Genomic DNA, 27,144 nt, shown 5'->3' with positions numbered 1-27,144 from the left:
TCTGTGTGGCCGGACAGCAAATCACAGGGTGCAGTGACAGACTGTGTCCAGTCAGGTCTGGCCTCTGCCCTCAGCGGTGACGGCCTCTAGGAGCCCGGAATGTCCCCCCTGACATGAGGTGGGGTGACTTGGCTCAGGTTTTATGGTAATAAAGTGGCTTCCCTCCCCAGCCGTCACAGAAAATGGAACACACACACACACAGCTGTCCACAGTGGGAGTTTATTTGGTGCTCGTCCCAGCGGCTGCTGGCCCAGCAGGGCACTGCTACGTGGGGTCTACCACAGCCTGTGGGCTCAGCCACGGCCTAGGGGGGAACTACAGGGTCTCAGCCCCCTACCGCGTGGAGGAGTGGCGACCAGGGAGGGGGAGGCGGACGGGGACTGGTCATGCGTGGCCGTCTGCGTCACCACCGCCCTCCAGTGTCAGCAGGGCCCCGGCAGCTCAGACTCTGCTCTGCCGCCAAGGGTGGGGCGGGGGGTGCCAGGGGAGGGGTGCGCCTTCACTTTGAAGAGCGGGAAGAGACACTCTTATTTGGAAGTATACTGAAAAGACAGCTAGTATACCAAAGTTTCTAGGAAAGAGTGGACATCCTTCGTCAGAGGGAGCAGGGCGGCAGACTCATCTGTGGGGCCTTGGGGAGGCGGTCAGTCACGGCCCAGGGTGCACCAAGCAGCTGGGGGAGAGAGAGGGGTTGATGGGGGCGGGCTGTGGTTGTGGAGGCAGGAAGCAAGTCCTGCCTCCGCTCAGGGCAGGAGAGCGATGCCTGCAGCCGTCCCCCCTGCGTCCGGCGCCTGCTCTGTGCCGGGCGGGCTTGGGGGCATGCGTCCGGCGCCTGCTCTGTGCCGGGCGGGCTTGGGGGCATGCGTCCGGCGCCTGCTCTGTGCCGGGCGGGCTTGGGGGCATGCGTCCGGCGCCTGCTCTGTGCCGGGCGGGCTTGGGGGCAGCGAAGGGGGCAGGCAGAGTGTGGCGCCCCGGGGGTGCTTGCTGGTTGTCCCCCTGGTGGCCAACCACATACCCTTTAAAATGCCCGTATGCCCATTTGAAAGAGTAAATGTAAACTTTCCACGATGGGAACTTGTCTTACCACCGCGGCCTGGTAAAGCCGACTTGACAGAGGAGCCCCTGATTCCCTGACAGGAGAAACTGACATCTGGTTAAAGGAGACGTGAAGGGAAAGGGTCTGTATTCTCTGGAGCTAACGTATAGATCGGACTCCATTCAAAGACTGGAGCACCATTTAGAGCCGCCAGCCCAGAAGGAAGGTGTGACCGGCGGCCCTGTGTGCCTTAAAATTCGCCTGTAGCCCAACATCAAGGAAGGGAGGGGGAAACTTATTTTGTAAGTTAGAGCATTACATTCTTTCTTGGCCCTGGAGTTCTGTGAAACCCTTGGGGGAGGGAAGGTGATGCTGGGGAAGAAATGGGGGTTAAATTATGTAGAAGGGTGTGTTCACATCGTCTGCCCCCTCCCAGAGCCAGGACAACTGTCTTACCTGTGCCAGGCCCTCAGTCACCAGCTGTGCTATCCAGTCAAGGGTGGCTTTATGGGAAACAGGGGCCATAGGCATTTAGCATCTTTGACTTTCAACAGGTACAAAAATGGTTTTGGATTTTGTTAGATTTCCAAAAAATGCACACGATGTTGGAACTTCACATTTTATATACCTGTTGTTGTTCAGTCACCAAGACGTGTCTGACTCTTGGTGCCTCCATGGACTGCACTAGGCTTCCCTGTCCCTCACCATCTCCCGAAGTGTGTCCAAGATTTTATATGCTAGTATTTGGCTGTTAGTATTTTATAGGAACCATAGTTCTTGGTGGCTACATATGTATATATAATAAACTATGTAAAATATATATACACACACATATCTACATCTGTCACTTTTTTGTATACTAAGTACTGTTTCAATGTTACAGTCATTTTTAGAGTTATCGTAATGAGTGTCATGTTTTCTCAAATCTGTAGAAGTCCAGCCTGCCACAGGTTGGGCTCGGGGCCACCTCCCAGCCCCCTGGCGCCCCAGCCTTCCTGCCTCGAGGACCCTCTCTGTTGAGCACTCACTCATGGACTACACTTCCTAGCAGCTAAGGGAACAGAAGGCTTCCTGGGTGGCTCAGTGGTAAGGAACCTGCCTGCTGAAGCAGGAGATGCAGGTTCGATCCCTGGAGACGGAAATGGCAACCCACTCCGGTATTCCTGCCTGGGAGATCTGATGGACAGAGGAGCCTGGTGGGCTACAGTCCATGAGGTCACAAGGAGTCGGACACGACTGGGCGATAGAACATTGACGAGAGAACAGAAGGGTCTGTGGACAGTCTGGGTGCCTCTGCTTCTGCCAGGCCTGTGGTGTCCCCACACCCCCCCATGGCTGCTCCAGACTCCCCCCCCCCCCCCCGCTACCCAGTACCTGGCACGGAGATCCGGGAGAAGGCCTCAGGCTGGCTCAGTGTGTCCACCTTGACATGCCGGAATGCCTTGCACACAGGGCTCTGCAGGTGCCTGCAACCCAGGGGGACGCCCGTGAGCTCCTGGGGCTTGGAGCGGGGTCCGAGTCTGACCCTGGGCTGGGGGCTCCGACAGCAGTCAGCCAAGATCGGGGGCCAGAGCCTTCACGGGAAGGTAAGAAGGCCGGGGTGACTGCTGGGGCCCCGTGGGGAGAACAGTCTGGTTCTTGCCTCCCCGTGAGCAGACTTAAACAGGGAACTTTCTTTCTGGATTTTTATCCTTCGGCAGCAGTTTCTAAACGGGAGCACCCCTGGCCTCAGCTCCCAGGGCTGGCAAGGAACCTGGATTCAGAGCTCAGATGAAGGGTGGAGGACCAGCCTCCTGAGTGGTGGATGCCTCTGGGACCCCAACTCCTTACCCGGCCCACACCCCGCCCCACCCCTGCGGGCTGGAAGCCAGAGAGCCTGTGTGCCAGACCTACCTCTTCCACTCCTCTTCCGTCTCCCAGAACTCATAGACCACGAAGGTGACGCCGTCTGCCAACCTCACAGCAGCGATGCTGCAAGAGGAAAGGCTGGCATCAGTGGCCACACCAGGCCACTGCTCCCAGGGTACAGAGGACCCCACAGGCCCATCCCCACCACTGCCCTGCCCTGCCCACAAACGAGCCCAGACCAGGCGCCCAGAGCCAGGAAACGGGTTCCCAAAAGCTGTGGTCCAGGATAGGGGCCTCTCGGTAATACACTTCCTTTCTGCTCATAACCCCCAGGACGGCAACCTTGTCTGACAGCTGCGTGCACGGCTCTGCCGTCTGGAGCGAGGCCTGACCCGGACAGTGCCCAGTGCGTGGCTGGTGAATGAATTCTAATGAAGTGCCATTTTTTAAAAGGCCTTTTTATTCATTAAAAAAAAACTTAGCTGTTTTTCCCCCGTCTGTAACATCCATCTTTATTAGAAACAGATTTTTAAAATACATGACAAATAGGTTTTTTTAATCTATAGAGCCTTTAACTTAAAGTGAAAAGCAGTACCACTTGAAAAAAGATCTTGAAAACATACCAGTTTAGAGAATAACTTTTCTTCTATCTAGAAAACCATTGTGTGATAAAAATCTGATATAAAGAGAATTTCTACTATGTTAATAAAAGTTATGTGAGGTACTATAAATTTACTGATTTTCTTTCCAGATTATCCCCAAGATCAGATGAAGTTATGATTTTAAAAAATCTAATAGCAAATTTATTGACTATTAAGTCATTATTCATAACATCAACAATTTTATACAAATACTGGGTAAATATTTTTTTTGGTACAAGTGGGAAAATAAACCATATTTTCTATTTCTTTTCTAGACATGCTTTGCATGAAGGCAAAATAATTATTTAAATCCTGTTTTTCTTTGCCATGAAGATTCTTCAAAAAAGGCTTTTCAAATAACTACATTAACCCTATTTTCATAGCTGTATTCTAATTTTAAGTGGGTTAAATAATTGGTCAAGAGAAGAATATGGTCAAAAATGAACACAAGGAATCATCAAGCAAAAAGGCATACTAAGAGAAAACTAAAGAGAGAAACTGCTTTTTCCTGGAACATAAGTTTAGAAAAGTTTCTTCCATGATGTGGGATTGTTAGGGGATAGATTTCATAAGGTTGAATCAAACCCCTTCTCACGATTTCAAGTTCTACATGACCTTAAGGACCAAAATAACATGTGAAAAACAATATGGCAAGTTATCTGGAGAACAAACTTAAGATTCTCTAAATGAGAAAGGTTACCCATAGGAGAAACTATCAGGTTTACTTCAAAGCAGCTAAACCTTTTATCCAGGTGTATATATAAGCAACATTCCATACCATTAAACACCCCTTCCTTTTTGAAATACTTTGGCTTCCAGCACACCAGTCTCCTCACTACTTCTAGCTCTAAAACCTATCTTTAAAAAATAAAAGCATCTTCCATGCTGTCCTCTGTAATCGTTGTCTCATTTAATCCTTAAAGACAGGCCTGGCTGGAGTCCCAGGCCACTCCTGCCTTCCCCGTCTGAGACACAGGACACACACCTTGTTCCAAACAGACGGACAGACCCAGGCTGGGGGCTGGAGCACGTTGGCGGGGGGGGGGGGGGGGGGCTGGGCTCTAAGAACGTGGCCGACCCGGGCAGGGTGGGGGAAGAGAGGGAGGCCTGGCCTCCGAGATCACAGCACCCCTGGAGAGGGGACCCCCATCGCAGGCGACATCTGCTGTATAGTCACAGCAGCTCCAGGCTCTGCCATTCAGGACAGAACAGGGCTGCTAACCGCATCATTACGTCATCACCTCCAGCCCGAAGTTACCCGCCAGCCGTGGCTCCTATCTCAATGATGGGACGGGCTCGGGCCTGCATGCCACCTGGCCATCAGGGGGACCCTGGCCTCGCTCCTCACAGTGAGGTGGCCTCGCTCCTCACAGCCTGCTGCCCCGCTGTGGACAGAGGTCACTGAGGGATGGGTTCGTCTCCATTTGGTAATTGCAGCACGGGAAAAGCAGTTACAGTGCTTGGGTTTGCTTGGCTGATGCACTGATTGGTTTCAGGGGCATGGGGCGAGGCCTCTGGCTGGAAGGACACAGCAGGCAGGCTTGGGGTGCACGGAGGGCACGCAGTCATGCAACAAACAGGAAGCCCCACTGTTTGCTGTCTCCAGCCTGCCTTCCCAGCTGTGGGCCCCCTTCTCCTTCCATGCTTTCTCCCGTGACAAGTGCATGGCTCTGGTGGCCCTGGGTGACACCTGCACGCCCACCACCCCCAGGGTGGGCAACTTGTACGCTGGCACCTCGAATGTTATGGCATCTCATGTGTGATGTGGCCCAAAGGCCTGTGTGAGCCCCCGGCCATTCACCTGATGCTCCGCCACGTCTCCAACTCAGCCCGTGTCCCCACCCCCCGACCCTCACCACCCCTAGTGAGTTTCTGAAGTCAAAAGATCTCAGACTCCACTTGGCCTACTCTTTCTACAACCCGCCTCCCATTCTGGCCCTGGGCTGATCCGGTCAGCCCCACTCTGAAACAGATCCCAGTTCTGCCCACATCGTGCCAAGGGCCAGTCCCCTCTCCCTAGCTGCCCGGCTGCACGTCCGTCCAGCCGCCAAACGCCCTTATGCAAGGGAGGAGGCAGGACTGAGCCCTGCTCCGGGCGCAGCACCTCTCCCGTGGTACCTGTTACCTGGAACAAGCAGGGCCTGCCTACCTACCCCCTGTCCCCCGGCCATCTCTCCCACCACCCCCAGGTCACCCTGTGGAGACACACTCCCCTTGCTGCTACCCCGGCTCTGGGCGCTGGCCCGTCCCCCACCTCAGGTTCTGCGGGTGGGGCAGCTCATCACTCAGGCCTCAGCACACAGCAGCCCCTTCCTGAAGACCCCTGCCCCATTCCCAGCCTCCGTAGCACCCGCCGCCAACTGGAATCATCTTTACCTGCTCCCCTCCCACCACTGGGAATTAGCACTCAGCAACAGCAGCAGCCTGAGTCACACTGCACCCCCAGGCCCCCCCACCCGGCATCACCAGGAAGCAGGTGGAGGCACATGTGTTGGGGAGGGAGAGAAATCAGCTGGGAGGCGGGGAGAATGGAGGTGGGGAACAGGCGTGGAGCCCACAGCTACTGTCCACCAGGTGCTGACGGGCGGGCCACTGCTGGGAGAGGAGGGAGCCCAGCAGCTTGTGTCAACAGCTCTCGGGGACACCCCCAGCCGGACGCAGGCCTTGGCAGCAAGGACCGGGGTGGGGGGTGCCCTGAGGAGCAGCCACGGCAGCAAGCAGGGCAGCTACCACAGTGGGCACTGGGGCCAGGCCCCGTCCGACGCCCTCCACGGTGCATTGCTCCACTGAGGCCCCCAACCACCCCGTTAGTGGTCCCCTTTACAGATGAGCAAGCTGAGGTCAGGGAGACGAAGTCACTTGCCAGATTTGCACAGCAAGGAAGAGCCCGATTGAGGACTTGCCCCCAGCTCCTGTAACCACCCCGCTAGGTGTGTCGTTGGCGTCCCCCAGGCCGGACCCCCGGCCACCGTCCCGCCCCGGCCTGCGGCTTACTCACTGGAAGCAGTTCCTGGCCCCGGCGGTGCCCCGCACGTACTGGCGCAGAGAGTCCAGGAAGCCGCCCAGCTGCTCCGGGCACACGGCCATCTCCTGCCGGACCAGCTGCAGGTGCTGTGGGCCACAGGACCCGTGGGCCACCCCCTCACCCAGGACCCCACCCGGCCCTGGGGGCACAGCCCAGGACCCAGCAGCCTCCCTGGGACAGGACACCGTGGTCAGAATAACCCCGACCCCCAAACCCCACTACACACAGTTGTCATCTTTGCTCGTGAAAACTGGCGAAAAATGAACTAAAAGCAGCAGTCCCACACAAGTGCTGAAGAACAGACAAGAGGATTTAGAGAGGCCCGAGAGAGAGAGACTGCAAGGCCAAGACACAACAGAATGAACGGTCTGCAGAACTGTTGCTGGTTGAATCAGTGTCTGCTCATCCCGTCACTCCAGGCCAGAGAACAGCCCCGGGAGGGGAGGGAGGCCACGTGCTGGTGCCGGGTGGGGGTGGGTGTCAGGGACACTGAGCCATCTGTATCTTGAGTCTCGCCCGGCCCAGAAGGGGACGGGGCCACAGGGAGGGGTCCTCACCATGTTGGTGCCCTCTTCGTCCGAGAGATGCTGCTGAAGGTCAAACCAAAGGGTCTGCAACAACAAAGCATGAAGGGAGGCTCGAGACTGAGGCCCTCTCTGCCCGGGAGGCTTCCAGGACCACCACTACAAGGACACAAAGCACCAGAGAGCTGCGGCTCCTCCACCCTGAGGTTCCAGGGACCCTCGAGTCCCGGGGCGGGCGGGAGCTCACAGGGCCAGCCCTCTCTGGGCAGGGCTCAGCCCACAGTGCTGGCTCAGGGGGGACCCAGGAAGCCAGGCTGCAAAGCCACCCAGAGCCACAGATTCCTTCTGGCTGTGCCACTGGAGCCCAGAGGCCAAGCAGACCTACCGCAGAGAACACAGAGGAGGCTCTGTTTTGCTGAACCCAGAGAGCTGGGGGTTTGCCACAATTGCCGGCAATAGACTGCCTGACTCGCGAGTCACCCTCGACCTGGGGCCTCAGGAAGAGAACGGTCTGAAGGAGGTGGTCTGTGCTCGCTGGCCCTCGACAGACCCCGGGGTTAAACGCTTTACACCAACTATCAGGGAACTTTCCAGACTCTCAGGTTGAGACTGTCCCACTGTCAGCACTGTGGAAGCAGGGAGCCCACGCAGCCCCCGTCTGACCCCATGCTGGGGGCTGCCGCAGTGCCCAGCACCTCCATTTCAGAGCAGAGAACCCCAGGGCTGCAGGAGCTGGTCCAGGCTCCGAGCCTGGGTTTGAGGCCAGGCCCCTTCCCCCCGATTCACGGAATCCTTTAACTTGGGCTCCCCAACAGACGCCACCTATGTCCCCTCCCTGTCCATCCTCCATGAAGCCAGCCGTGTCTCTGGCACAGTGTGTGTGTGGGGGGGGTATGTATGTGTGTGTGTCTTCCTTCTCGATACAAGCATGTGTGTGAGGCGTGTTGCCTGGTTGTTGGAGAAAACAGAGTAGCAGATATACAAGTCCATGACCTGACCAGTCACCACCTTGAAATTCTTAATAATGCTGGAACCAGGGACCCCGTCAATACACGGCAGGTGCCAGAGAGGTGCTGACTTTCTGGGGACACAGGGTGTGGATGCACGTGTAAGTGGGCTCCTGGAGAGCAGGGGCTGCGATTCGCCCCCTAGGTTTCTCCTGGCGGGCAGGGCCACGTGAGGGTGAGGATGAAGCAGAGATGAGGGGAGGGGTGGTGGCACCCAGGTCTGCGTCCCGTCTCCCTGCCTCGCTTCTGCTCCGGGGAGCCCAGGCCCAGCCAGGAGGGCTCGGGCTGTTCCGTGGAGGGCGGGGCCTGGGTCTGCTCGTGCCCCGGGGCCAATCAGAGGCCGGAAGAGGCCCGCCCCGGCTCCAGGACGCCCAGGTGCTCCTTGGTTTCCAGCCAGCTGGTTGTTAAGGCGACTGGGGCGCTAAAAATAAGCTTCAAAGAGCCTCCCTCTGGGGGCGCCCGCGGAGTTGTTATGACAACCAGGCCTCAGGTCCCCGCCGCGGAGTCTTTCCTACCGCTCCCACCAAGTAGCCAGCTTTGGGGGGAGGTGGGGTGGAGGGCGGGGGGAGATCCCTGCGGCCCTGCAGGTGGGCTCACTGCCTCCCCCCTCGGACTCCCCCCAAGTCTGGGCCTCAGCCTCCTCCTGGGGAGCCCCACCCAGCGCCCTCACGGACCCTCAGAACTAACCCACAAAACCATCAAAGCACTATTTTTCTTTTGCCCTGTTGCAAAAGATAGAAGTTTCAGGAAAGCAGAAATGTAAAATTGCCACTGTGACCCTACAGCCCAGAGATACCTGTTATCTTGGTTTATGTAGATATACATGTGTAGATGTGCATGTGTATATAGGTTCTGGTAACAGAATGTCTCATAATAATGGCTAAATAACAGTGCTAATATTAAATGCTAACTAAGCAGTAGGCTCTGTGCTAAGCCATTAAGATATTTTATCTAATCCTCACAAGGACCCTATGAGAGGTACCATTCTGATTATCTTCTCTATGGTTACCGGAGGACTCGGACGTTCAGAGAGGGTAAGTCACTGGCCCAAGGTCACACAGCTGTTAAGTGGCATAGCCAGGATTCAAATACAAGCAGTCTGATACCAGTGCCTACTGGTAAACCTTAACTGTTTGTTCTCTTTCTTCCAGTAAATGGTATTGTTATGGGCTGAATTGTGTTCCCCCAAAATTCATATGTTGAATTCCCAACCCCCAGTGCTGCAAAACGTGACTGTATTTGTAGACAGGACATTTGAAGAGTGACTGCATGATAATAAGGTCACACGGGTGGGCCCCAATCCAGTATGACTGTTGTCCTTATAAGAAACTGGTAGACAGTCACATGGCTGTCTACATGCCCCAGGGAAGGCCATGGGAGGACCCAGCCCTGCTGGCATCCTGATTCCAGACTCCACGTGTGAAAGGATAGCGCCTGGCTTTGAGCCCCTGGGCTGTGGTCCGTGGCTCCCGCAGCCCTGAGACGCTAGCACGGTCGGGTCCCAAGTACCTACTGAGTCACGAAACACTTTCTGAAATCATGATTTCATTTTCCATCGCCTGCAGATGGGCCATGTCCCATTTAAAAGGCTTCACACTGCCGGTCACTCTGACCTCTCCTGGACTTCCCCATCCCTCAGCCACCACCACGCCAGGTCTGGGCTGCCACCTGCCCAGACCACCCGAGGCCTTACAGCCTCCTTGCCGCCCACTCTCTGCTCCTCGGCACGCCCCTTCCTGGCCGCCCACCCACTCTCATAGCTCCTCTTCCCCAGGCCCCATACAAGTACAAAGGTCATGTTCCCAGGGTCTCCCTTTAGTCCACACCACCCCACAACCCCGCCCAGGGGCATTAAGGTTCCCTGGCTTCCCTCTTGTAAACTCCGGCCTAATTCCGCCCTCCCTGGGGGGCTGGGAGGGTGGAGGGGGGATGGAGGGATGGATGTGGGGGCTTGGTGGGCCCACCTTGTTCTCCAACCGTCCAATGAGCCCTGCCAGCCTGCTGATCTGGGCATCCAGGCCATCCTCCTTGGGGTCTGAGGTGCCTGGGAAAGAGGAACAGTGATGCTGACAGGGGCAGGGCCAGGCCAGAGCCCCCCTCCCTGGACAGAGGACTTGCTTCCAGCCCTCTAGTCCCAGTCCCTGCGGGAGGCCCAGGCCCCATCGGGACCCCCCGCCAGTGCCCCCACCCTGGGCCACGGCTCTCACCAGGTGGGAAGTTCTTTCCTTGCTCCGCAGCCATGAGCTTGTGGTTCGGGGCGCAGGGGGGAGTGGGGCTCCCAGACCAGGTCTCCACCGCGCCGTGGCTGGGCCGGCTGTGGTTCTGTCTGCAGAGGGAGTGGGGGAACACACCCTGTGAGGGGGGCTGCAGGGCCCTGACAGCTCGGAGTGGCTCTGACCAACACTCAGCACCAACTGTGGGGCTGAAACGTGCACAGAATTCCTAGGAACCCCATCCCCTGAGCTGGACACGGTGGCCGCTGTCTCACGAGGAGGCTGCCTGCGGGCGGGGCTGGGATCTGAACTCAGATCCTTTCGGGGAACCCAGACCCTGTGCCCGGGAGGTTCCGTCCCAGGTTCCAGGGCCCGTGAGGGTGAGCCAGGCCCCCACCTCCCTGCGGCTCTCAGCTGCCCCTCACCCACCCTGCCTGTCCCCATCCGGTGTTCAGAGGCCTCTGGGGTCGGGGCCTGGGTTTGCTAACAAGCCCCCCCTCCAAGAAAAGAAGCCATAGGACTCAGTCGAGAGCAGGCATCTAACAGGACAAAAATCCATGATCCTGGCTCAGCCTGGCCCCGTGCCCTGGCCCAACCCCACCCGCCACGCACACTGATGTGCACGGACCAGCACCCCTGACGTGCAACCCACCAAATGCTGTGCCTGGCACACACTAGGGACTCAACAAATGCCCAAACCCCCATGTGCAAAAACGCTAGAAAAGTCACTGCGGACACACAAATAGACACACGCCCGTGTGCACGGCCAACACGCCCGGTGCCCAGCATGGCCGCGGTTTGCTCCAGAATCTGCCTCCTGTGAACCTGAAAATCCAGCAACCTCTCCCTCCATGCGGAGGGGCTGCCCACCCCCTACCCCCCGGGGGAGGAGAAAGGCTGGCAGAATCTTTGAGGTATCGGTCCTGGGGCCTCTACAAACCTGCAGCGAATGAAACGTGGCCAGCGGACCATGAGTGGGTGCAGCGGGGGTCCCCCGGGGACGGGCTGCTGGCTCCAATGCAGGTCATGCCATCCCCAGGGCTGGGAAACAGGGTGCCCGGGGGGCCCTGCAGCTGAGACAGCTGAGGTTTGGAGGGTTAAATGTGGGGGTGCTCAGGAAGGAGATGTATGTTCCCATCATCCCTACGTGAGGTTTGGGGAGGGAGGTAGGTGTAACGGCTGACACGTGGGGGGGACGGCTGACACGTGGGGGGACAGCTGACTCTTAGGGGGATGGCTGACTCGGGGGGGGGAACAGCTGACACGTGGGGGGACGGCTGACTCGTGGGGGGACGGCTGACTCTTAGGGGGACGGCTGACTTGGGGGGGAAGGCAAAGCTCAGGGAAATCAGCTCTAATAAGTGTGCAGTGCTCCATCTGATCTGTGACAGAAAGAAAGTCACAGGTTTTATAAATCAAGATAGTGATGATAAAGGAAGAAGGAAGTCCCCTTAACCTTGGGGACCCTCTGAATCACGAGACTGATCACAGACGCAGAGTCCAGGGTTCGGCTCCCAGGGACCCCAATCCCAGATGGCGTGGTCAGGGCCCAGGACTCTGTGTCCTGCATTTCCCAGGGCTGCAGGTCCTCAGAGCAAACACGTTTTGTGAACAGCGTCCCTGAACACCTTTGCAGCCAGTGGATTGGGACGAATCCCCACCCAGGATCAGCATCCCACTGTACCAGGAGACGCCAGGCTCAGTAAAGCTCAGGAACCTGGCAGCTGCGCCCATCTGTTCCTATGGCTTAAAAAAAAAAATTATTTATTTGGCTTCACCAGGTCTTAGCTGTGGCATGTGGGATCTAGTTCCCTGACCAGAGATCGAACCTGGGTCCCCTGCGTTGGCAGCACAGAGTTGTAGCCACTGGACCACCAGGGAAGTCCCTGTCTCTGTGTCTTTACTTCCACCTTGCCTCAGGCACGTCGGCTATTCAGGCAAGAGCGAGCACAGAAGAGCTGGTCTGAACTCGGGACAGCAAATGCCCCCCACGTGGCCTCCAGGGGCTGGCCCTCCTCTCTGGACCCCAGGTTCATTGCCTCAACATCGTGTCTGCCCCCAAAAGGGGGACCCCAGGTGTTTTCCATGTTCACAAGGACCCGCAAACAAGGCCTTAAACCACTCCATTTCACCGCTGTTCAACCTTTCTGAGCTGGTGACTTGATCCTACTGTGTTGTCAACGCCCATCTATGATCTCACAGCCTCTAAACAAACAGGGAGCAGGTCGAGGGGTCTGAGCACCCATAGGGCTTATTTTTACACTCATGGTATTTTTCACTCACGGCATGAGATAACTTGTTTTCCAATGGTGGTAATAACTACCATAGTCTCCTAATTCCTAAAGGTTTTAAAAAATGAGCCAAACAGTGGAATAGTTTTAGATCAACAACAATGTGAAGAGGTAGTATAATTGACCCCACTTGACAGGTGGGGCAGTGGAGGCCCAGAGTGGGGCAGGAGCTCGCCCAAGGCCGCCCAGTCCCCAGGCACATGCCACCCCGCCACGCGGCCGGCGGCCCGGCTCACTCCCGTCCCGTCCGCGCACCGGATCTGGCTGGTCTGCTCTTCGATGGCCTCCACCGCGCTCTCAACCGAGCTCAGCAGGGACTGGATCTGGTTGGCTGTCTCCTTCAGGAGGAAGCGCGTCACAAACCGGTCCACGTGGCTCCCGCCCTCGTACACCTGTGGAGGGAGGGAGGGGCACAGAGGGAGAGGGGCTGACGAGGGGTCTGACACCCCGACTTGGGGTCATGCTTTGCACCCTCCCAGGGCTCCTGCGGGAAGGCAGGGGCTACGGATGCAGAGCCCAAGGTTTGGGCCACAACAGAAACCGCAGTATCTACAACACTGCATTGAGGACTGGAAGGCAGAAGGCACATAAAAGGCTCATCACTGTGGCTGTCGCAGAGCAAATGCCCTGTGAACGGCAGCTGCTCTGATAAAGATGGTGACGAAGGTGCTGGTGATGGTGGTGGCGATGGTGATTACAGTAGAGACGGTGGTGGCCACTTCTACTCAGCCACCGCCATCAGACAAGAAAACGAAAAGGTATCCAAAATGGAAAGGAAGGGGTAAAGCTGTCACTCTATGCAGACAACATGATACTATGTATAGAAAACCATAAGGACTCCCATATTCAGGTCAAAAAGTAACAGTCAGAACCAAACATGGAACAACAGACTGGTTCAAAATTGGGAGAGGAGTACTTCAAGGCTGTATATTTAACTTATTTAACCTGCCACCCAGTTTATTTAAACTTGTATGCAGAGTACATCATGCAAAATGCCAGGCCAGATGAATCACATCCTGGAATCAAGATTGTGGGGAGAAGTATCAACAACCTTAGGTATGCGGATGATACTACTCTAGTGGCAGAAAGTGAAGAGGAACTAAAGAGTCTCTTAATGAAGGTGAAAGAGGAGAGTGAAAAAATTGGTTTAAAACTCAACATTCAAAAACCTAAGTTCATAGCATCCAATCCCATCACTTCATGGCAAATAGATGGGGAAAAAGTGGGAACAGTGACAGACTTTATTTTCTGGGGCTCCAAAATCACTGCAGACAGTGACTGCAGCCAAGAAATTAAAAGACGCTTGCTCCTTGGAAGAAAAGCTATGACAAACCTAGATAGCATATTAAAAAGTAGAGACATCACTTTGCTGACAAAGGTTCATATAGTCAAAGCTGTGGTTCTTCCTGTAGTCATGTATGGATGTGAGAGTTGGACCACAAAGAAGGCTGAGTGCCACAGAATTGATGCTTTTGAACTGTGGTTCTGGAGAAGACTCTTGAGAATCCCTTAAGACTTCTGGGAGATCCAACCAATCAATCCTAAAGGAAATCAACCCTATTCAATGCACTGGAAGGACTGATGTTGAAGCTGAAGCTCCAATACTTTGGCCACCTGATGTGAAGAGACAACTCACTGGAAAAGACCCTGATGCTGGCAAAGACTGAGGGCAGGAGGAGAAGGGGGCAACAGAGGATCAGATGGTGGGATGGCATCACCGATTCAATGGACATGAGTTTGAGCAAACTCAAGGAGATGGTGGAGGACAGAGAAGCCTGGTGTGCTGCAGTTCATGGGGTCACAAAGAGTCAAACATGACTTAGCGACTGAACAGTAACAAATAAAAGACCCAGAACTGCCAAAGCAATTCTGAGGGAAGAAAAAAACAAAGCAGGACATATAACTCACCCAGACCTCAGACAGTGCTGCAAGGTTACAGTAATAAAAACTGTGATATGGGCACAGAAAGACATACGGATCAGTGGCACAGAACAGAGAGCCCTAGGGGGGAAAAGGACTTATGGTCAATTAATGTCCGAAAAAGGAGGCAAGAATATATAATGGGAAAAAGACCGTCTCCTCAGCAAGTCACGGTGCTGGGAAAGCGGGAGAGCTGCATGTACATCAATGAGGTTAGTACACACCCTCTCACCAGGCACAAAAATAAACTCACACACAACACATGACACCATAAAACTCCCAGAAGAGAGCACAGACAAAACATTCTCTGACATCAATCGTACCCATGTTTTCTGAGGCTCGTCTCCTAAGGCAACAGAAATAAAAATAAAAATAAGCAAATGAGATGTAATCAAGCTTTTGCACAGCAAAGGAAACCATCCAAAAGTGACAAGACAACCCACAGGATGGAGAAAATGTTTGCAAATGTTGAGCCCGACAAGGGCTTAAGCTCCAAAATGCACAAACAACTCACACAACTCAACAACAAGAAAACAAACAACCCGATCGAAAAATGGGCAGAAGACCTAAATAGACATTTCTCCAAGGAAGAAATACAGAAAGTCAGTAGGTAAATGAAAAGATGCTCAACATCACTAATTATCAGAGAAACGCAAATCAAAACTACAATGAGGTACCACCTCACACCAGTCAGAATGGCCATCATCAAAAAGTCCACAAGTAACAAATGCTGGAGATGGTGTGGAGGGGAACCCTCTCACACTGTTGGTGGGAAAGTAAGCTGGTGTGAGTGAAAGTGAAAGTCGCTCAGTCGTGTCTGACTCTTTGCGACCCCAGGGACTATACAGTCCATGGAATTCTCCAGGTCAGAATAGTGGAGTGGGTAGCCTTTCCCCTCTCCAGGGGATCTTCCCAACCCAGGGACTGAACCCAGGTCTCCCACGTTGCAGGGGGATTCTTTACCAGCTGAGCCACCAGGTAGCTACCCCAAGCTGGTGTAGCCCCTATGGAAAATATATGGAGGGTCCTTAAAAAACTAAAAACAGAGCTACCGTATGATCCAGCAACCCCACTCCTGGGCATATACCCAGACAAAACTAGAATTTAAAAAGATACAAGTACCCCTATGTTCATAGCAGTACATTTACAATAACCAAGACATGGAAACAATCTCATTTGCCATCAACAGATGACTAGATAAAGAAGATGTGGCATATATATACACAAGAGAATACTACTCAGCCATAAAAAACAATGAAGTATTTATGCCGTTTGCAGAGATTATCTAGCGATTATCATACTAAGTGAAGTAAGGTAGAAAGACAAGTATTACTTACTACATAAAATCTAGAATATAACACAAATGAACTTATTTGTGAAACAAAAGAGATTCACAGGCATACAGAACAGACTTGTCACTGCCAAGGCGGAGAGGAGGCATGAGAGGGTGGTTTGGGAGTCTGGGGTTAGCAGATGCAACTATGTCATATGGGATGGATGAACAACCAGGTCCTACTGCATAGCTCAGGGAAATATATTCAACATCCTGTGATAAACCAGAATAGAAAAGAACATGAAAAAAAAAAAATATATATATATAACTGAATCCTTCTGCGGTACACCAGAAACAACACAACAACATTGTAAGTCAACTCTATTTCAATTAAAAAAAAAACACAAGAAAACCCTCCTGCACTGATCAGTAATGGGGTTGCGCCTGTCAATAACCACTGCGCCCTAGTCTGGTCAACACAGCAAGAGCCTGTCTCTCTGGTTAACGAACCTCCTAAATGTTTACATGTCCCTTAAATAAATAATTAAAAAAATTTTTTTTTTAAGGTGGATTCTGTGGGCACTGGGCATTTGTGCTGCTACTCAGAGAAGTGAGGGAAGAGAAGCCAGAGCGGCAGGATGGATTAAACTGTCTCTCAAGAAAGTGCCTGAGACTCAATCCTCAGAGGGAGGGGAGCAGGGGGGAGTCTGGGGGCAGAGAGAGGGGAACTGGCGGCCACAAGAGGAGGAACTCTGGGCATAAGATGAAGAGGGTTTCCCACTGATGTTGCCCTGTGATGTGAAACAATTCCCTCTCTTGTCAAGAGTCTGCAGCAGGGGCATTGCTCAAGGCTCTTGGATGGGGCTGAGTGTCTTTTGGCTTTGAGACTTGAACGTGGGCAGGAGAAGGGTCCGGCTCAGCCAGGTCTCCAGGGTGACGGTGATGGAAATAACGCCGAGCTGAGGGGCTTGGACCCTTCAAGTCCCGTGCGGCTCCATCTGACCTCCCCTGCCAAGACCCCACTCTCCCTCAGCACCTTGGGAGTCTGCCCAGTCCCTGGCCAGGCGAGGAAAAACAGGGCTCTCAAGGAAAGAAAATTAAACCATCAATCACTCTGACTGGGAATTAATTAGCAGTAATGGCACAAGGGAACCACGGCTAGAGACAGAGAGACTGAGAAATGGAGGCCAGGGCCAGGGGGGCAGGGAATTCAGGTGGGAGGTGAAGACAGGCCAGAGGACAGGCAGCCTCAGGAGGGAGGCTGGGGGGTGACTCCTCCTGCACCAACCATCAGACCAGGGGTGCTGGAGGCAGCCCCGACGACGTGGATGAGCCGACGGCAGGGTGCACGCCAGGTTCTGGCCGCCAGATGTACCTCCCTGATCAATTACACTTCCCAGCAGATGGCTGAACTCACACGCGATCCAGATCAATGGGCGCTGGACAAGCAAATGGCCCCCAAAGAACAAGACACAGCAAAGTAAAAAAACTGAAGAAAAAAAAAAAAGAGAGACAGAGAGAGAGAGAAAGCTGCCAGAAGCCATCAAGCAGAAAAAATGAGCTTAGATGGGTGCATTAAAAGCACCCAGATAAGAGATTCAGGATGCAGTCAGGGGTCAATAAATGTAACTGGCTGGTTGAATGAAAAAAAGGCAAGTTATTTTCAAAAGAGTAAAAATGTAGCTTGTAGAGTCCTGTCTTCCACCATCACTGATGCCTCAGCCCACAGGCCAGCACCACTGATTCTAGAGGGAGACAGTCAGAGTTGGGAAGTCTGCTTTCTGTGGACAGGTTACTAACATGCAGAACAGAGAGACCTTCAGAAATCTGCCTATCTCTGGAAGTTTATCAGATGAGCACCTTTCCAGCAAAGAATGCCCAGCAGTTTCTCCCAAATCTCCTAGGATTGAACGAGAGAAAGTATGGAAGTTGTGGACAAAAGTGAGGGGGATCACCCAAATTAAAATGAAGGTTACCAAGATCAGGAAATAAAAATATGAGCCACTAATAATTACATTTAAATCAGATTGGATTAAGTCAATAAAGAGTGAGAAACAATGGAAAAAATAGCCAGTCATCTTAACAAATCTTTTAATTTCACAAGAGAGGAGAGAAAGTGTTTTTTATTAGCCAGGTATAAAAATAGGATTAACAGTGTTAATAATGTATATTTTAAAAGTCCCTTCCCTGGTGGCTCAGACGGTAAAGAATCTGCCTGCCATGCAGGAGACCTGGGTTTGATCCCTGAAGAAGGGAATGGCAACCCACTCCAATATTCTTGCCTAGAGAATCCAATGGACAGAGGAGCCTGGCAGATTACAATCCATGGGTTCGCAAAGAGTCAGACATGACTGAGCAACTAACACTTTTTCTTTCATTTAGAAAGTCCCAGGTATAGTGACTTTGAAATCGTAATCAACGTACTAAACAAAGCAGGCTACCCAAAGGTGAAATGTCAGAAAAGAAGAAGGATCATAAAAAAACGGGAAGCATATGAGATTATGACAGCAGCCAGGCCTGATAGATCATAACAATGAAGAGAGTCCACCTAAACTGCCCCAGGTAAAGGCACTGTCCCAGATTTGATTAAGCAGGATGCAGGCATATGTCAAGCGAAAGAGCACTCAACGATTTGTAAAGAAAAGCCTGTGCAAAGACTCGGCTACCAAATTTGATCAAATGACTAAGACAAGTTGCAATATCATGATCGAGAAGAATTTAAATGGGAAAGTATTACATAAGGGTAAGAATAAATGACAAAAGGCATAATGCATTACAAGGACATGACATTATTAAATCTTTGTGGGTTACGAAACCTCTGCGCACCAGGAGAGGCTACGGCTCTACGGATGGCTGTGGGGAAGCAAATGGATATAACCACTTTGTAAGGCAATTCTGCTTTATATCGAGAGACTTCCACTGCCCAGTAATTCTCCACTTTTGAACATCTATCCTTAAGAAATAATGCAAATGTGGACAAATATTTATGTCCCAAGGTTACAGTGTTGATTGATCAAGGAGCCAAAAACCTGGACATAATCTAACATCCCAACAAAAGAGGAAAAGTATGTAAATTTAAGTAAGAATATTTAAAATACTTTTAAGCAGTTTGAATAATATGGGAAATGTTTGTTAAAATGCTAGGTAAAAAAAAAAGCAAAAAAATTCTGCATGCAAAGTGATTTTACGTGTATTAGAGAAATCCACATAAGAAAAAAACAGGCTCAACGAAATCAACTATTAACTAAAATGGTAACAGTGGTTAGACAGTAGGAATTAGAAGTGGTTTGAAATTTTTCTTTGTATTTTTCTCTACTTTCTACATTTTGAATATTGAATGTGTATTATTTACATAACAAAAATATGGCAACAAGGTCTATAGGCACCAAACTGCATGGCTAAATATACAGGAAGAAAAATGTTAGAATTACAAAAGCTAAATGACAAAATAAAATTCAGTGTGAGAAACTAGCCTAAGAGTCCCACAAAACAGATAAATTACAAACAATAAATGTCTACTGTAAATGGCATTATTGAGAAAATGTGAAATAGGCAAAAAAAAAAGATGACTGGGTTCCTTGTCCAATACACTCTTCTGGGTTATCTAGGTCTTTCCTTGTTTTGGAGCTACTTTTAAAACTCTAGCATATAAAACATTGACAGTAATGCAAATAATTCCCATCCACAGAAATGCATATGAATTTTGCCTGATAGAATGCAACTGACTGTATTTATTCACAGATTCATCTCAGAGTTCCTGTTGTCTTATATACGGCAAATGTTCTTTGAATTCTCCTTGGAGCCAGTTTAACGTTTTACTGGTTCTCACATTAATGAGTCAAATAAAATCTTTCACATGTGTTCATTTCATAACTGTACAAGAGACAATTTTACCTTTACACAAAGTTGTCTTTTTAACAACATGTTTCATAACAAAGAAGGGATAACTATGTTCAGATTTTATATTCTTTAAGTATGACCCACATCATCTTCTCAAGTATCCATGGGGTAATTTAGAAAACAAAATACTATGTAGTGAAGAAATCTCAGCATGTCAAAAAAACAACAACAACAAAACTAGAATACATACTACTGGTCACTTGGTTTTATCCTAATACCAGGAAATGAGTGAGGACATAACAAACCATTAGAGGATATTTAGAGAGGAAATACTACATTCTGAAATCTATCACTACAGTGAAAGTATCATTAAAAGGTAGATTTCTACACTTCATTATCCAAAAAAAATTTAGGCATTCTATTTCACGTATGAAAAACTACAGTAACAACAAAAAACCTAAGGAAAAGGAAGTAGAAAATAATGATGATAAAAAACTACAGGTATAGTAGATTCAGGAGCAAAGATACAGAATCAATACTGCCAAAATGAACAAACTATCCAAGGCAATCTACAGATCCAATGTGATTCCTATCAAATCACCAATGGTATTTTTCATAGAATTAGAACAAAAACATTTTAAATCTGAATGGAAGGCCTTCCTTGGTGGGCCAGCGGTTAAGACCACCTGGCAATGAAGGGGACGAGGGTTTCGGCCCTGCTCCGGAAGATCCCCCGTGCCGTGAAGCAGCTAAGACCACGTGCCACAGCCACTGAGTTTGTGCTCTGGGGCCTGGGAGCCATAACCTGAGACCGCGTGCCACAGCTGGGGGCCAGAGTTCGTGCTCTGAAACAAGAGAAGCCACTGCAGTGAGAGGCCCCACACAACGAGAGAGTAGCGTCTGCTTGCCACAACTAGAGAAAGCCCTTGTGCAGCACCGAAGACCCAGCACAGCCAAAAATTAAAAAAAAAAACAAAAACACTTAAGTAGAAACACAAAAGACCCTGAATAGCCAGAGCGATTTTAAGAAAGAAAAACAGAGCTGAAGGAATCAGGCTCCCTGACTTCAGGCTAAACCACAAAGCTACAGCCATCAAAAGAGTATGATGCTGGCAACAAAAGCAGAAATAGAGCTCAAAGGAATAGGACAGAAAGCCCAGAAACAAACCCACTCACCTATGGTCAATTAATCCACGACAAAGGAGGTAGGAACATACAATGGGGGGAAGATAGTCTCATCAATAAGTCATTCTGGGAAAACTGGACAGCAGTTTAGAAGAATGAAATTAGAACATTCTCTAACACCATACAAAAACTCAAAATGGATCAAAGACCTAAATGTAAGGTCAGACACTATAAGACTCTTAGAGGAAAACACAGGCAGAGCATTCTTTGTGTTAAATCGCAGCAATATCTTTTTTGATGCCCCTCCTAGAGTAATGAAAATAACAAAAAAGAAACCAGGACCAAAGTAAACTCAAAAGCTTTTGCACAGCAAAGGAAACCGTAAGCTAAACAAAAAGACAATCCTCACAGACTGAGAGAAAAAACTTGCAAATGATGTGACAGACAAGGGATTAATCTCCAAAATATACAAACGGCTCATGCAGCTCAATATCGAAAAGAAGCAAACAACCCAATCAAAAAATGGGAAGAAAACCTAAACAGATATTTCTCCAAAGAAGACATCCAGATAACCAAAAAGCATATGAAAAGATGCTCAACATCACTAATTGTTAAAGAATTGCAAATCAAAATGACAATGGGATATCCCCTCACACCAGTTATAATGGTCATCATCAAATATCTACAAACAATAAATGCTGAGAGGGTGTGGAGAACAGGGGAGCCTCCTACACTACTGGTGGAAATGTAAACTGGGATAGCCACTATGGGCTTCCCAGGTGGCTCGGTGGCAAAGAATCCACTTGCTAGTATCCTTGCCAGAAAAATACCACAGACACAGGAGCCTGGTGGGTAAAGTCTATGGGGTCACAAAGAATCAGACACGACTGAGCGGACACACACACAGCCACTATGGAGAACGGTATGGAGGTTCCTTGAAAAACCAGAAACAGAGCTACCATATGACCCAGAAATTCCTCTCCTGGGCATACTCCAGAAAAAAGGCATAATTCAAAAAGATACATGCACCCCAATGTTCACTGCGGCAGTGTTTACAACAGCCAGGACATGGAAGCAACCTAGATGTCCATCAACAGAGGACTGGACAAAGAAGATGTGGTGCATGTATACAATGGAATGTCAGCCATTAAAAAAAAAAAAAAAAACAAAATAATGTCATTTGCAGCGACATGGATGGAACCAAAGATTGTCATACTGAATGACAAGCATCAGAAAAAGACAAATGTTACATAATACTGCTTACATGTGGAATAAAGAAGGCTGAGCGCCAAAGAATGGATGCCTTCAAACTGTTGTGTTGGAGAAGACTCTTGAGAGTCCCTTGGACTGCAAGGAGATCCAATCAGTCCATTCTAAAGGAGATCAGTCCTGAATATTCATTGGAAGGACTGATGCTGAAGCTCCAATACTCTGGCCACCTGATGCAAACAGCTGACTCACTGGAAAAGACCCTGATGCTGGGGAGAGACTGAGGGCAGGAGGAGAAGGGGCTGACAGAGGATGAGATGGTCGGATGGCATCACTGACTCAACAGACATGAGTTTGAGTGAGCTCCGGGAGACAGTGAAGGACAGGGAAGCCTGGCGGGCTACAGTCCATGGGGACGCAGAGAGTCGGACATGACTGAACAACAAATAAAAAGAGTACAACTGAACGTATTTACAAAGCAGAAACAGGGTCACAGAGGTAGACAGCAAACCTCTGGTTACCAGGGTGTGGTGAGGTGGGGCGGGATACATTGGCGATCGGGACTGACGTGCACAGGCCACCACATGTGAAACAGGTGAGCTGATCAGGACCTACTGCAGCACCGGGAGCCCCACTCAGTACTCGGTAACGGCCCACATCGGCAAAAGATCCGAAAAGGGGTGGGTATGTGTGTGTGTCCACACAACCAAAGCTATGGTTTTTCCAGCGGTCATGTACAGATGTGAGAGCTGGAACATAAACAAGGCTGAGTGCCAAAGAATTGGTGCTTTTGAACTGTGGTGTTGGAAAAGACTTTTGAGAGTCCTCTGGAGCAAGGAGATCAAACCAGTCCATCCTAAAGGAAATCAACCCTGAATATTCATTGGAAAGACTGATGCTGAAGCTCCAATAGTTTGGCCACCTGATGAGAAGACCTGACTCATTGGAAAAGACCCTGATGCTGGGAAAGATCAAGGGCATGAGGAGAAGGGGGCGACAGAGGATGAGATGGTTGGATGGCATCACTGACTCAAAGGACATGAGGTTGAATAAACTCCGGGAGTTGGTGATGGACAGGGAAGCCTTGCGTGCTGTGGTCCATGCGGTCACAAAGAGTCAGACATGACTGAGTGATTGAACAACAAATACGTATATGTTTATGTGCAACTGATTCATTCTGCTGTACACCTAAAACTACTACAACACTGTAAATCAACTATACTCCAATAAAAAATTTAAAAAAGATATATGCACCACAATGTTCATGGCTGCCAAGACATGGAAGCAACCTAAATGTCCATCAACAGAAGACTGGATGAAGACGACGTGGTACACACTGCTATATGTAAAACAGATAACCAACAAGAATTTACTGGACAGCATAGGGAACTCTGCTCAATGTTATGCGGCAGCCTGGATGGGAGGGGAGTTTGGGGGAGAATGGATATATGTATACCTGTGGCTGAATTCCTTCCCAGTTCACTTGAAACTATCTCAACATTGTTAATCTGCTATACCCCAATACAAAATAAAAACTAAAAAAAAAAGAAAAGATGTGGTACATACATACAATGGAATATTACTCTGGCCCCTTCATAGATCACAGCCTTGATGTGATGGAGGGGCTTGTGTAACTCAATGAAGCTATGAGCCATGACATGCAGGGCCATCCAAGATGGATCAGTCATAGTGAAGAGTTCTGACAAAATGTGGTTGACTGGAGGAGGAAACGACAAACCACTCTAGCATTCTTGCCAAGAGAATACCATGAACAGTATGAAAAGGCAAAAAGATCAGCAGAAGATGAGTCCCCCAGGTCGGAAGGTGTCCGATATGCTACCAGAGAAGAGGACAGAGCGATTACTAACAGCTCCAGAAAGAATGGTGGCTCAACGGTAAAGAAAACGCCTGCCAACGCATGAGACATAAGACGTGGGTTCTATCCCTGGGTCGGGAAGATCCCCTGGAGGAGGGAATGGCAACTCACTCCAGTGTTCTTGCCTGGATAATCCCATGGACAGAGGAGCCTGGCGGGCTACAGTCCATGGGGTCACAAAAAGCTGGACATGACTGAAGTGACTTAGCACGCCAGAAAGAATGAAGTGGCTGGACCCAAGTGGAAAGAATGCTCAGCTGCGGGTGTGTCTGGTGGGGGAAAGCACATCTGATGCTGTACACAACATCACTGCACAGAGACCCGGGGTGTCAGGTCCATGAATCAAGGTGTACTGGATGTGGTCACAGCGGGAGACAGCAAGGTGACATCCCAGGAATCAGCGAACTAAAATGGACAGGAACGGGCAAATTTAATTCAGATGACCATCATATATTATGTGGGCAAGAATCCCATAGAAGAAGCGGAAAACCCTCACAGTCAACAGAAAAATCTGAAATACAATACTCGGGTGCAACCTCAAAAACAAGAGAATGACCTCCATTCATTTCCAAGGCAAACCATTCAACATCACAGTAATCCAAGTCTATGCCCTGACCAGGAATGCTGAAGAAGCTGAAGTTGGACAGTGCTATGAAGACCTTCTGGGCTTTCCTGATAGCTCCATTGGTAAAGAATCCGCCTGCAATGCAGGAGACCCTGGGTTGAATCCTGGGTTGGGAAGATCACCTGGAGAAGGGAAAGGCTACCTACTGCAGTATTTTGGGGTTTCCCTGGTGGCTCAGCTGGTAAAGAATCTGCCTGCAGTGCAGGAGACCTGGGTTCAATCCCTGGGTTGGGAAGATCCCCTGGAGAAGCGAAAGGCTACCCACTTCAGTATTCTGGCCTGGAGAATTCCATGGACTGTATAGTCCGTGGGGTCGCAAAGAGTCGGACACGACTGAGCAACTTTCACTTTCATGATGACTTTCTAGAACTAACACCAAGAAAAGATGTCGTTTTCATCATGGGACTAGAATACAAAAGTAGGAAGTCAAGCGATACCTGGATTAACGGGCAAATTTGGCCTTGGAGTACAAAATGAAGCAGGGCAAAGGCTAACTTAGTTTTACCAAGAGAACGTGCTGGTCAGAGCAAACACCCACTTCCAACAACACAAAGGACGATTCTACACATGGACATTCAGTTCAGTTCAGTTCAGCTGCTCAGTCATGTCCGACTCTTTGCAACCCCATGAATCACAGCATGCCAGGCCTCCCTGTCCATCACCAGCTCCCAGAGTTTACTCAAACTCATGCCCATTGAGTTGGTGATGCCATCCAGCCATCTCATCCTTCAGATGGTTAATACCGAAATCAGATTGATTATATTCTTCACAGCCGAAGATGGAAAAGTTCTATACAGTCAGCAAAAACAAGACTGGGAGCTGACTGTGGCTCAGATCATGAACTCCTTACTGCAAAATTCAGACTTAAATTGATGGAAGTAGTGAAAACCACTAGGCCATTCACGTCATGATTCAAATCAAATCCTTTATGATTATACAGTGGAAGTAACAAATAGATTCAAGAGATTAGCTCTGATAGACAGGGTGCCTGAAGATCTATATGCAGATTTGTAACATTGTGCAGGAGGCAGTGACCAAAACCATCCCAAGAAAAAGAAATGCAACAAGGCAAAATGGTTGTATTTGTCTTACAAATAGCAGAGGAGAGAAGAGAAGTGAAAGGCAAATGAGAAAGAAAAAGATATACCCAACTGAATGCAGAGTTCCAAAGAATAGCAAGGAGAGACAAGAAAGATTTCTTAAGTGAACAATGCAAAGAAATAGAGGAAAACAACAGAATGGGAAAGATTAGAGATCTCTTCAAGAAAATTAGATACTCCAAGGGAATATTTCATGCAAAGATGGGCACAATATAGGACAGAAATGGCAAGGACCTAGCAGAACAGATTAAGAAAAGGTGGCAAGAATACACAGAACTGTACGAAAAAGGGCTTAATGACACAGACATAACCACACAATGGTGTGGTTACTTCGAGTCAAACATCCTTGTGTGTGAAGTCAAGTGGGCCTTAGGAGGCATTACTACAAACAAAGCTAGAATTCCAGCTGAATAATGGAATTCCAGCTGAGCTATTTCAAATCCTAAAAGATGATGCTGTTAAAGTGCTGCACCCAGTATGTCAGCAAATTTGGAAAACTCAGCAGTGGCCACAGGACTGGAAAAGGTCAGTTTTCATTTCAGTCCCAAAGATGGGCAATGTCAAAGAATGTTCAAACTAGTGCACAATGCACTCATTTCACATGCTAGCAAGGTAATACTCAAAATCCTTCAAGTTAGGCTTCAACAGTACCTGAACCGAGAACTTCCAGATGTACAAGCTGGATTTAGAAAAGGCAGAGGAAGGGGCCACATGTATACCTATGACTCTTTCATGTGGAGGTGTGACAGAAAACAAAATTCTATAAATCAATTATCCTTCAACTAAAAAATAAATTTTAAAAAGAAAAAACAAAAAGCAGAGGAACCAGAGATCAAATTGCCAACATTCGCTGAATCATATAGAGAGCTAAGGAATTCAAGAAAACTATTTCTGCTTCATTGACTACTATAAAGCCTTTGACTGTGTGGATCACAAACTGGAAAATTATTAAAGAGATGGGAATTCTAGACCACCTTACCTGCCTCCTGAGAAACTTATATGCAGGTCAAGAAGCAACAGTTAGAACCAGACATGGAACAATGGATTGGTTCAAAATTGGGAAAGGAGTTATGTCAGGGCTGTATATTATTACCCTGCTTATTTTACTGATATGTAGAACAAAATGCCAGGCTGGATAAAGCACCAGCTGGAATCAAGATTGCCAGGAGAAATATCAACAACCTCAGATAAGAAGATACCATCCTAATGGTAGAAAGCAAAATGGAACTAAAGAGCCTCTTGATGAGGGTAAAAGAGGAGAGTAAAAAAGCTGGCTTAAAACTCCAACATTCAAAAAACTAAGATCATGGCATCCAGTCCCATCACTTCATGGCAAATAGATGGGGAAAAAATGGAAACTGTGACAGATTTTATTTTCTTGGGCTCCATATCATTGCAGACGGTGACTGCAACCATGAAATTAAAAGACACTTGCTCCTTTGAAGAAAAGCTATGACCAATCTAGACAGCATATTAAAAAGCAGAGACATCATTTTGCCAACAAAGGTCCATAAAGTCAAAGCTATGGTTTTTCTAGCAGTCACATGCAGATTTGAGAACTGGACTTCACAAAGAAGGCTAAATGCCAAA

General features: G+C 49.6%; 1 protein-coding gene across 4 annotated transcripts in view; it reads right to left on the bottom strand.

The window, feature by feature from the left end:
- Positions 1 to 218: 218 nt before the first annotated feature.
- NECAB2 (N-terminal EF-hand calcium binding protein 2) overlaps positions 219 to 27,144 on the bottom strand; it is a 42,407-nt gene continuing 15,481 nt past the window's right edge. For all 4 annotated transcript variants that reach the window (XM_065925099.1, XM_065925100.1, XM_065925101.1 and 1 more), the window contains 8 exons: positions 12,842 to 12,978; positions 10,290 to 10,408; positions 10,047 to 10,126; positions 7,109 to 7,162; positions 6,525 to 6,637; positions 2,931 to 3,008; positions 2,412 to 2,503; positions 219 to 674 (listed from right to left, as the gene is read on the bottom strand). In XM_065925099.1, the coding sequence (XP_065781171.1) occupies positions 646 to 674; positions 2,412 to 2,503; positions 2,931 to 3,008; positions 6,525 to 6,637; positions 7,109 to 7,162; positions 10,047 to 10,126; positions 10,290 to 10,408; positions 12,842 to 12,978 (702 nt within the window). In that variant the 3' untranslated portion in view covers positions 219 to 645. The remainder of the gene's footprint in view (positions 675 to 2,411; positions 2,504 to 2,930; positions 3,009 to 6,524; positions 6,638 to 7,108; positions 7,163 to 10,046; positions 10,127 to 10,289; positions 10,409 to 12,841; positions 12,979 to 27,144) is intronic.

The sequence above is a fragment of the Muntiacus reevesi genome, chromosome 2 (genome assembly GCF_963930625.1).
Source record: "Muntiacus reevesi chromosome 2, mMunRee1.1, whole genome shotgun sequence".
Lineage (NCBI taxonomy): Eukaryota > Metazoa > Chordata > Mammalia > Artiodactyla > Cervidae > Muntiacus > Muntiacus reevesi.
The sequence above is the reverse complement of the archived record's forward strand: the minus strand, read 5'-3'. Positions and strand labels throughout refer to the sequence as shown.